Source organism: Danio aesculapii, chromosome 20 (assembly GCF_903798145.1).
Source record: "Danio aesculapii chromosome 20, fDanAes4.1, whole genome shotgun sequence".
NCBI lineage: Eukaryota > Metazoa > Chordata > Actinopteri > Cypriniformes > Danionidae > Danio > Danio aesculapii.
Window position 1 is genome coordinate 9,800,067 of NC_079454.1, and position 12,010 is coordinate 9,812,076.

A 12,010-nucleotide genomic window follows, 5' to 3' on the forward strand; every position below is an offset into this window, starting at 1 on the left:
AGTCAGAATTATTAACCCTCCTTGAAATGTATTTTTTTTTAAATATTACATAAATAATATTGTAATTGATCAGTAATTAAAACGCTGAAACAAACAATCAACAATGCTCAATGTTTCAGGATTTGCTAATTGATGTTAAACATTCTACTTTCTAAAATTGATAATTTAATGATAGTTTTATTAAATAATGACATTTAGTTAAGACTAAAGATCTGTCTTTTTATAAGAAATTAGTATTTGAGCTAAATTAACATATAGCTAAATAAATAACTAAATCTATAAATAACAATTTTTCTTAAAGTTATTTACTTTGTTGTCAAAATGTAATTTACTAAACATTTCTGAATATCATTCAGTTAATATTTTGAATTCTTCAAATCTTTTTAAGTATATATATATATATATATATATATATATATATACGCACACATAAATATATGTATAATAATGTAATTAATTATATATAATATAATAATTATATAATTTAATTACTGTGGGCGTCACGGTATTGGTCGCTGGTTCGTGCCTCGACTGGGTCAGTTGGCATTTCTGTGTGGAGTTTGCATGTTCTCCCCATGTTGCCGTGGGTTTCCTCCGGGTGCTCCGGTTTCCCCCACAAGTCCAAAGACATGCGGTATAGATAAATTGAATAAGCTAAATTGTCCGTAGTGTATGAGTGTGAATGCAAGAGTGTATGGCTGTTTCCCAGTATTGGGTTGCGGCTGGAAGGACATCCGCTGCGCAAAACATGCCGGATAAGTTGGTGGTTCATTCCGCTGTGGCGACCCCAGATTAATAAAGGGACTAAGTCATAAAAAAAATTATTGAATGATTTAATTACTGTATATAATTCATTATACAGTATTTATTTTTGTATATTATTCAAATAATTAAAAAATAAAACGACTAAATATAATACATTTATTATTTTTATATTTTTTTGTGAAATTTGCTAAATTAAAATCTGTATATATGTGGATCTTTATATTGAAATGTTTAACATGAATGACATACAATCCCAATATTGTATGAATGTATATTATTATTATATATATAATTATTATTATTATATTAAAGATATAACAATTATTTTATTTTAATTCCCAGAACTTGGCTACAGCTGGAAGGGCATCCGCTGTGTAATACATATGCTGGATTATAAATAGGTGGTTCATTCCATTGTGGCTGCCCCTGATGAATAAAAGAATTAAGCCGAAGGAAAATGAAAGAATGAATTTTTAAAAAATGTATGGATGTTATATGTTATATTTCTAAATATATTTATGAGGTTGATTTACTCATGAGTCTCACATTAACCAATAGAAAGTGCTCTACAAAATGCACTTCCTCTATTTTTATACATAATGTATATAGTGTTAATGTAGCCAAATGCCAGTGAAATGTGCTTGAATAAATAAATGTTAACAAATGAAAAGTTTTAATAAGATCTTTGTTAGGATATCTATTCTAACGCTGTTGCCTGGTGCATTGCAGGTCCAGGGCGGCCAATAAAGCCCCCCTCAACACTGTGTATAATATTGCAGGTCCGCGTCCACCAATCAGCCACTACGTAACAAACCGACACGGTGAATTCTCAAGCGTAGGGAAGTCTACGTGTCCTTCCGCATGGAGAAAATAGTCCACACAGCTTGAGTTCATCAAAGAGCCAGATCTTCAGAAAAACTGTACACAAAAACCTTTTTATTCAATGATTAATATTAAATTACGCACTAATTTAAATTATATGTTAAAAACCGCAGAGTAAATATGTTATTCTTTAGTCTATCATTTATTTGTTGCAACAGTTTTTGTGTGAAATTAAAATCCTTCCACAGACTTCAACTATTGGCTATAATTAACCTCTCACAATGAAATTAACAAACAATTAGCAATTTTAGAAGATTTTTAATTATTTAAATACTAAAACAGTCTATTTATAGTCTAGTAAATGTATTAATATAATGAAAGATAATCTATTTAATATGTTTGTACTTTGTACTTTTTCTGAAATAAAATTATTTCATTTTAAAACTCTTGTGTAAGTGAATGCTAACTTTACAAGTTTCAGGTCAGACTAAAATGACCTTTATGAAATCTTTTAAAACACTTTTTGAGAGCCCTTTTCGGTATGGTGCCCGCTGCCAAACACAAGTGCCCTTATTAGTAGTCATACAAGAGTAAATAACATATGTGACGACTGTACGTCCCAAAATGAAAAGGTTCAAGCCAGTCAGTTTGCTTTAACAGTTACTCACATCTTCTACTCCTTTAAAAGGGAAACCAGAGAACTTGTAAATGTGAACAACAGTTGTGCACCTGCTCCATCACCTTCATCCTCCGGACGCGTCAGTGTTTCAGCAGGACGCACGGCTAGTGTTTTCTGCGTTCTGCATCGGCGCTGTAACGCCGCCTGTGATTGGCTCAGGGAGTCAGGAAGTGCGCGGCGGATGAATACATGCGCGCTTCTTCTCGCCAAGTCCACAGCCAGAGCCGCGCCAGAGCCCGCGCATCCCGGAGAGACTCGCGTTCAGTCCGGTCTGGAGATTATCATCAGCACCCGCGCGCCCTACAAACATGGTACGTGTCCGTCTTTTACCTCACACTCTGTTCAACACACCTTAAGAGTCGGTTAGCGTGCAGGGCGAGTGTCTGAAATGACGTTTAAAAATATTAATAATAATAATAAGCATCATAATAGTATTAATCATGATAAATATTCGTTTGTTAATGTAACTTTCCCATATAATTATTTACACTGTACGGTAAACACAGCGCTTTATTAAAGCACCTGCTGTTGAGGTGTAGCTCAGTGATGCAACAGTCTGAATCTACAACTGCGCAACTGTTACATCCTTTAGATCGTAGACACACACATACGGGTTACACAGCTCCAGAAACATGAGGAATCCTACATACATGATAATAATTATTATATTGTGTCCTAGAGCAAGAATGAAGTTTAATTTACATCACCATTAGATCACACAGTAACCCATGTACCTGTCATATTTGAATCAGACAGACATGTCAAGTGTAAGTGTTCATTTGGGTTGAGGTTCATCATCAGGGTTGACACGTCATGCTCATGTTTGCTGAAATATGACTGATGGTACATGATGGAGATGGCCGTTAGATGTGTCTCAGATGAGGATGTGGCTCCTTCAGCTTCTGTTGCATCATCCATCTCCTCTCAAAGACTGAATTACAGCAGCAGGGCCGGTGTTTGCAGCGGAAAAGCACTTTACAGGCATTTAAAGGCCTCGCTGATATGACAGGCGCTGGTGTTTTGAGCAAACCACCACACTGTTGCGTAGACTAAAAGGGTGTAGCTGGTGCTCAGTTTCCTGTATTTTCTCTCTAGTCACTGTAGCTTATGCAAATAAAAGGTGTGTCTTTTGTGAAATGTCTGCCGCCTGGTTTGTTGTATCGGAGAGGTGTTGTTCGACATTTGGTGTGATGTGTAGTTGCGCATCCTAGTAAAACAGAACCTGTTGGAGGTTTTTTTTAAAGATGTTTCTAAACAACAAGATTTAAAAGCCTCTCAGGTTTCTTCACTGAAAAAGAAGACTCTAGTTGTCTCGTATGTTTTGTCAAGAAGAACAACTCTTGAAGTTTCACATCAAATTCGTGCAAGATCTTAGTTGTTTTGTGCGTTTATTGTAAAGATTTACACACGTTCTGTATGTGAAAGGTTAAACTATTACCACATAATTTACTTATCCTTTCCCAGTACTGGGGTGCGGCTGGAAGGGCATCAGCTGCGTAAAACATATGCTGGAATAGTTGCCAGTTCATTCCACTGTGGAGACCTCTGATAAATCAGGGACTAAGCCAAAGGAATATGAATGAGTTTACTCATCCTCTCACCCCATCTTCAGAATATATTTGACTTTTTTCCATCAGACAAATACGGTCAGAGTAGTTTATAATTTTATACTGACTCCTCTTCCATGATGTATAATGGCGTTGGATAGTTGCCATGTTTTTTAAGCATCCCAAAAGCACATAAATCCATCACGAAACTAACCCATATACTGCCAGGGTGTAAATGCATGTCTTATGATGCAGATCAATGGGTTTTTGTTACAGAAGTATTTCACATTTTTTAATTATTCCCTCGAATATGACTGCACGCCATTGGGAAAAAAATGAGCGATATGGATATAGAGAAAAGTTGTTTTTACTGATTTTTAAAAAAAATATATGATTTAAGGTTATGTAATGATCATACAGGTAATAATGGATATTTTTCTGACCTAATAAACTTTTCTGATCTAAAGAAACCTGTCGAAGTGCAAATATTTAGACACTACGAATAAACTAAGACTTGGGCAGATATTCTGAATCTTATTGATGGTTGTTAATTTCCTCTCTTGTCTCTATTCCTGTTTTTATTATTTATTTTCAGCTTTAGGTTCACCTTCTTACCAATACAAGAATAGCACCTTCTGTGTAGGCCGGTATAAAGATAGCAAGGCCACACCTGATTGGTCAAATTTGGATAAACAGTCAGTGTCAATAGTGATACACCAACATTAAATGCCATTGTTCTTTATTTTGGTGTATCTATGAAACAAGTATTTTATTGCAACACTATGCTATATGAATATTGCATATCCCATACCATTATTGCGAAAACTAGGGCTTCACGATATTGGAAAAACTGACATTGCAATTTTTTCATTAAATGCGATATACAGTTGAAGTCAGAATTATTAGCCCCCCTTTGAATTTTTTTTCTTTTTTAAATATTTCCCAAATGATGTTTAACACATCAAGGACATTTTAACAGTATGTCTGATAATATATTTTTCTTCTAGAGAAAGTCTTATTTGCTTTATTTTGGCTAGAATAAAAGCAGTTTTAAATTTTTTTAAATCCATTTTAAGGTCAAAATTATTAGCCCCTTTAAGCTTTTTTTTTTTTTTCGATAGTCTACAGAACAAACCATCGTAATACAATAACTTGCATAATTACCCTAACTTGCCTGTTTAACCTAGTTAAGCATTTAAATGTCATTTTGAGCTGTATAGAAGTGTTTTGAAGAATATCTAGTAAAATATTATTTACTGTCATCATGGCAAAGATAAAATAAATCAGTTATTAGAAATGAGTTATTAAAACTATTATGTTCAGAAATGGGTTGAAAAAAATCTCTCTGTTAATCAGAAATTGGGGAAAAAAATAAACAGGGGGGCTAATAATTCTGACTTCAACTGTATATTTACTTGATAGCTTAGAAATTTTGGGGTGATCTGTTAGGGGAGTGTGTCTGCATAATATATCATTTTAAATGACAAGCAAAGTTAAGTAAAATAGACAAAAGATTTATTTCTGGTGAGTTAAACAGTGTTCAGAAGCAGAAACTAAATAATTACTGCAAAATAATAATAGTAATAACACTATATCGTTTTAATTAAGTACAGATGTACAATTAACCTTAATTTGAACTTAAAGTGACAGTCACCAAAATGGCACAATTAGAATCAAAGCCTAAAAGGGGCAGTTTCAAAGAGTTATAAATCATTGTTGGGGTATTTTGATCTGAAACTTAAAATTATAGTTGGGCATAGATACATTTTTTAAATCTAGATTAATTTGATTAAAATGGGTCATTCTCTGCCGAAGTCATTCAGAATATGTGTGCTACCCAAATAATTACTAAAAGTAAGTCTTTGAGAATGGGTTTCTCAAACCAGGTGGCGCATTAGAACAGGGGCTCATCTCCTGTTTCCAAAATATATCACAAACTGCTTGAGAAACTGCATGAATGAAATGTTCATGAGTGAAGGTGAAACTGCTGAACTGCATTTAAAGTCACCCAAAATTACAGGAAACCTTTACATGAAAACACTTCACGTAAACACCTTCATTATATTATTGTCTATTAAGGCAAGTAACTAGATTACAGATGTTCATGTAAGCGTAGTCAGTAGTGTCTTCGAAGTAAGTGAAAGATCCAGAAGGGCATCCTACTGATTTGATTCAGAAGGGCACTTTTTTGTCAGACGGCTCATCGGTTTGACTTACATTCACCGTCATTCATTTTAAAAAGCACCCGGTCCATTTTATTTGTATATGTTTTACTCGAATGCATAAACTCTACATGTGCCTGATAGTTAGATGTGGAGCTAACATTAATCAGATTTACTCTAGTGAACTGCATCCATGTTAGCACGTCACGTTAGATGTGGTAATTTCACAGATGGCTTACACACAGGTTCGAAGACTCGTTCTCGCCACCTATAGTGCAATTCGGCCAGGTATACATCCGCGCTAAACTATCAAGGTGAAAGTCATCATAGCTTGCGTAGAATAGACCCAGCTCCCAACTCAACTTTGAGAATAGATTAACAGCGATTTTTTTTTTTATCGCCCGATAAGAGTCTCGCGTTAATGCAGCACGTTAATGCTGATAACGGCCCACCACTACTTAAAATACACACTCTAGGGACATTAAAGACTTATTTTACATCTTGTAAAAAGGGGCATGATAGGTGCCCTTTAAAACTACTCAAACTGTGTTCGTCTGATAGACAAAAAGTTTTACACAAAGAGGATGGTATGAGGGTAAATTGTGGGGTAATTTTCATTTCAACTATTCCTTTACTGCATTTTTTCTTCAGGAGAACTTTAAAGACATTTTTTAGCTGAAACTGTGGTCTTTAGGTGATTAATAAAATGAAAGTCAATGGCTACCGACACTTTGAGCGTCCAAAAAAATAATAATAAGGCGACACAAGATTAATACCCGTGACTTCTGAAGTGAAAGTCTTTGCAAGAAACTGAACATCATCACCTTTAATCCAAAGAGTCTGCAAGTAGTCCTCACACACAACAGTCGAGTGCAAGCTTTCTGTTGTGTAATTATGTTTGCGCACATGTAAACTCAAGTGACTTGACACTGTTTATTTAAAACAAAGTAGGACACGTGTGCGTATCATTTGTCAAAATGGTAATTCCTGGTGCTCATCCTGGATGCTGCAACTTCATCAAAAAGTTGTGAGTTTATGTTATTATGCAACAGAACGTGCTCCAGACTGTTGTGAACATGCTCGGGACTGTTTGCTGTTGCTGTAAATTAAAAATAATGATGATGTAAATGTATATTATTTTAATGTATCTTTAGCGTGATTGGTTGGAGTGAGAACAAGCAACGATTGGTCAGCACCACGAGGTCGGTATCTGATTCAGTGTTTCCTCTAGGATTTTTTCCAGCTGTGGCGGCAGGCCTTTTTTACACAGATCTACCAAATACCTGTGCCATTATTTCAATGACAAATGTCGTGAGAGCAGTATTAGAAGTCGAGATCACATTTATGAAATAGCCTACGAGCATGCGGATCTCTTTGCTTGCGCGCCGATTTTTTCTGTTCGTGCACAAAACTTCTTTCACGCCCCCTCAAATATAAGCCGCTTTAAGAGCGTGCAGATCTTCTTGTGCGCTCTCAAATAAACGCTGCTGAGGTGCGATTTAGTGCATTTATGTAACGAGTATGTCTCCAGGATTTATTAGATTTGCTAGGAATATTTATGAATGCTTCCGGTATTAATGTGTCCTGAAATAAAGTTTGCTGGCCTTAAGCATCACGCATCTGTCACAGTCAGTCAGTCAGCACGTAACCTTAAAGGGTTAAACAAATTACGCACAGCACTACTACGGTTACAGAAAAGTTTGCGCTGTTATAATTCACTTACCTTTTAATACGTTTTGGTGCAATTATCACCCGCTATTAAAAAAATTGAATGTTTTGAATGAGAAGCTGTAATGTAGCCGTGGCGGGATGATTCTTGGCGTGGCGCCCCGCCATGGAAGAATGAATGTAGCGGAAACCATTTGATTGGTTTAAGTAGAAGATCGGTGGAGTCCGTCTATTTGTGGATCAGTGTTCGTCTTGGCTTTAGAACTCGTTCAAAACCCACAAATGTACAGAGAACTACCCACAAATACCCACAGCGATCTACAAATACACTGAGAGCTACCAACAATTGCACACTAATCTACAAATGCACAGGACACGCAATTCCCATATAAATGTCAGGCAAAATTGTTTGTGTAGAATTTAAAATAAAATATTTGTGAGTGTGTTTTTTATCTGCAAGTTTAATTTAACTTACTTGTGAATATAATTCATCTTTGTGGAAGTCTAAGATTTATTTGTGGATCTCGTTCCATTTATTTAGTGAATATGCTTGGTTTTTGTCAATCACTTTACATTTATTTGTGGATCGTAATATATTTATTTGGAATTATGCAACAATTCTGCATATTTTCTGCAATTTTTTATTACTTTTTTATGGACTTCCAAATGAAATGGATTGTTGTTTAGGGGGTGAGGCTTTGTTTTTGCACATTAACTAATGGTAAGACGGGCTTGGTTAAGAATATTGATGCCGAAGCCATCAAACTGACATCAACAGAAGGTCGCCACTCCAAATGAAGAACAAACGGTCAGACTTTAAATGAAGATTACTAAAACAATTTTATTTTGTCAGTGGATTACGTGCACAGATTAATTGTTCCCCTTACAAATAACAATAAGCAAAATAAACATTGTAAATTTTGACTTCACACAGACTTTAAAGTACTGATGCAGTTGAATTTCTGATTAGATGAATTACCAAAGACCACAGTTTCAGGTAAAAATCTGTAATGTATTACAACGTGATTAGTCGTGATTAATTTTTTAACAACACTACAATAACCTATTATTTTATACAAACCAGTATACATTTAGCCAAATTAACCATAGTAGAATCTCACGTGTCCTGATGAATATTACGAGTAAAGGCCCAGGCACGATAACTATAAATGTTCTTAAATCATTCTGAATGTAAAATAACAGCAGAGTTCAGACCACAACTTTAACGATATTGTTGGGATCACTGTCAGAATGACTTTTTTCTCAGCTAATAAATGCTAAAATTCTGAACGCCAGTCAGAATCCATTAAAAATATAAAGAGTTCACGCAATTTAAAGCTACAGATGACATTGTAAAGAAGCTAATTGAGTTGATTTCAAATGCAATTAATCTGTTAATATAAAACCTGCAATAACTGTGCTCATAATTTTTGGTGGGTGCGACTAAATTTTGTCTGGTGTGCCTAAATTTTTGAAGTTAGGAGTAACTGTGCTACCAAGAAAAAAAGGTTAATTTCGAGCCCTGATTCATTTATTTGACTCTGAGTCAACTATTTCGCTAAAGAATCAGTAGTTTTAAACATGCTGCACTTTTAGATTTAAGCCTCAGCTGGATGTTTTTTTATTCACTTAGAGCTGTGTTACACACTGCATGGAAGCTCACTTTCAAAAACCCATAATAGGGGCTCTTTAAAATGTAGATTTACTGGTCAGAGAAGTAGCTAGTAGCACACTGAAGACACCTGCTGGTCACAAAGTGTTAATGCCAAACGAAAAGCGTGAACTAAAAATAAACAATTTTCAAGACGCAAATATGTTTATCGTTATATCTATATATTTATAGTTATTGTGGTGGAACTTACAAAAAATAATGACAAGTAATAAGTATTACCGTAAGTATAAGTGTAAATGCAGGGTGAGGTTTTAACTATGAGCTCTGTACGTCTTTCTGATGTTCTGCACTGGCAGTAGACGTCAACTTGTTTTACATTGCAGATGTTTTGATGTTTATGTTGGCTTTGTGTGGAGGATCAGCATCTGGATGGAGACAGATGTCCTGGGTGAAGCTGGGTTGTAATGCTCACTGAAACTTGATGTGTTTTTATGTGTGGTTACTCTTGAGGATTGGACTGCACTTTCTGACCTACATTCATTTGCCTGAACATTTTTAATAAGCGGCAGGACAGCAGTTTAAACAAACACGTCTCACCGCAGATGGGTGACTGTAAATGTCGCATGCAGTGTAAAGTAAGGATATCATTCAACTCTGGAGTTTCTGGAGGTCAGAGAAAATACAGTAAACAGGTTACATTTTACACAAGTTGGTTTGAGTCTAGGTTTTTATGGTTGTTGTTTTTTTTTTTTTTTTTGTAAATAATCGTGCTGGTCATTTGAGGACATTTGGAAATATGTGGCTGAAAGTTTTTACAAACCTCTTTCAAAGCGTCGCTTTTACTGAAATTAAAGCACAGTTTTGGAAAATGATGAAATATAGATGAAAATGTAGCTATGTAGTGGTTGATTCTGGCTTAAGAGTCTTAAAGTTTTCGTGTATTTATTATAATATCAAATGATAACTTAATGTAAAAATAGTACAAATAGTTTAGACACAAACAGTATATTGTTTGCCATTATATAAAAAAATATATATATATAAATTATTATTATAAATGTTATAAATTAAATATGAATTAATTCATTTAAATTAATAAATACATTTAACAAATAAATGTTAATATTTTTCTAATAATTTTTTAGGGGTTTTTTACCTTTAATTTGGGTAGCGAAGTGGAGATTACAGATGGGAAATTATTGGGAGCAGTGAGAGGAAAGGTTGGCAAAGGACCTCGAGCCGGGAACTGAACTCGGGTCGCCGTGAGCACCATGGTGCACTTAACCACTAGGCTATTGGCACCGACAGAATTTTTTTTTTTAATAAATGAATCTATATATAGTATATTTACATTTAATATTGAAATAAAAGTGTTCTGAAATTATAGTTTTTTTCTTTATATATTTTCTTCATATTTTTATATTTTTTATAAATATGACATTTAATTATTTTTATATAAAAATATACCGTTATCACTTAATTTAAAACATTAGTAATTTATTTAAGCTCATGAAATGTAATGTGAAAGTATTGAAATAAAATATGATAAATTATTTTCATACAATTTTTATGTAAATATTAAAATGTTTAAATATTTAAATCAAACTATAAAATTTATTATGGAAAATAAAATGTAATGTAATATTTTAATTCTACTCACAAGTACGAAACAACTTACATTTACATTGATATGTTTCTAATAAATATTAAATATAAATATAATTTAATATTTCATGGCTAAATGAGCAAATTCATATTGAAATTTAAATGTTCCACTTGTTATATATTTGTATGTACAAAATAATATATTTATTCATTCATTTTCTTTTTTTAGTCCCTTTATTAATCTGGGGTCGCCACAGTGGAATGAACCACCAACTTATATATGTTTTACGCAGCGGATGCCCTTCCAGCTGCAACCTATCACTGGGAAACATCCACACACTTCATTCACACACATACACTACTGCCAATTTAGCTTACTCAATTTACCTGTACCGCATGTCTTTGGACTGTGGGTGAAACCGGAGCACCGGGAGGAAACCCACAAGAACATAGGGAGAACATGTAAACTCCACACAGAAATGCCAACTGACCCAGCCGAGGCTCGAACCAGTGACCTTACTGCTTTGAGGCAATCGTGCTACCAACTACACCACCATGACACCCTGAATAAAATGTATTCATTTATTTGTTTGTTTGTTTGTTTATTTTTCAAATGTAAGGTATAGCTAAAAAGGGTCTGGATGTTGGTCATATTCATTAGTTATTGACAGTTCAGTCAAAAATAAGTGCAACAATTAAATAGAGTAACATGTTGAACTTGTTTCAGAAAACAGCAGGTTGTTGAGCTTTTTGGGAGTTGTTGGATCTCAGAGCTCCTGTCTAAAGCATGCATGTAAGTGAGTCTTTATTGACCCACAGCCACAGCTTCCCCTTTATTGACCATTAAAAGTGTTTCAGACAGTTGTATGTAGCTCGATCGGGATGTCAGGGAGTGCCAGAGCAGCTGCTCTTTGTTCCGCTGGGTCGCCTGACACTGGCCAGTGAAGTGAGCTGTAAAATATTACATGGAATTAAATGCATATGGGATAAAATAATGTTTAAAAAAAATAAATTGTAATGACAATTTCAAGCGTGTCTATTTGAATGTTTTACATCCTTTAGTTTATCTACATTTCAAAAATAGTGTAAATAAGAAGTGTAATAGTGTAATAAAAATATTCAGATTTGCTTATTTTAAATGTTGTTTTCT

General features: G+C 34.4%; 1 protein-coding gene across 1 annotated transcript in view; it reads left to right on the forward strand.

Moving 5' to 3' along the window:
* Positions 1-2,468: 2,468 nt before the first annotated feature.
* calm1b (calmodulin 1b) overlaps positions 2,469-12,010 on the forward strand; it is a 32,116-nt gene continuing 22,574 nt past the window's right edge. Inside the window, exon 1 of the mRNA XM_056481244.1 lies at positions 2,469-2,577. Coding sequence (XP_056337219.1) covers positions 2,575-2,577 — 3 coding nt within the window. The 5' untranslated portion in view covers positions 2,469-2,574. The remainder of the gene's footprint in view (positions 2,578-12,010) is intronic.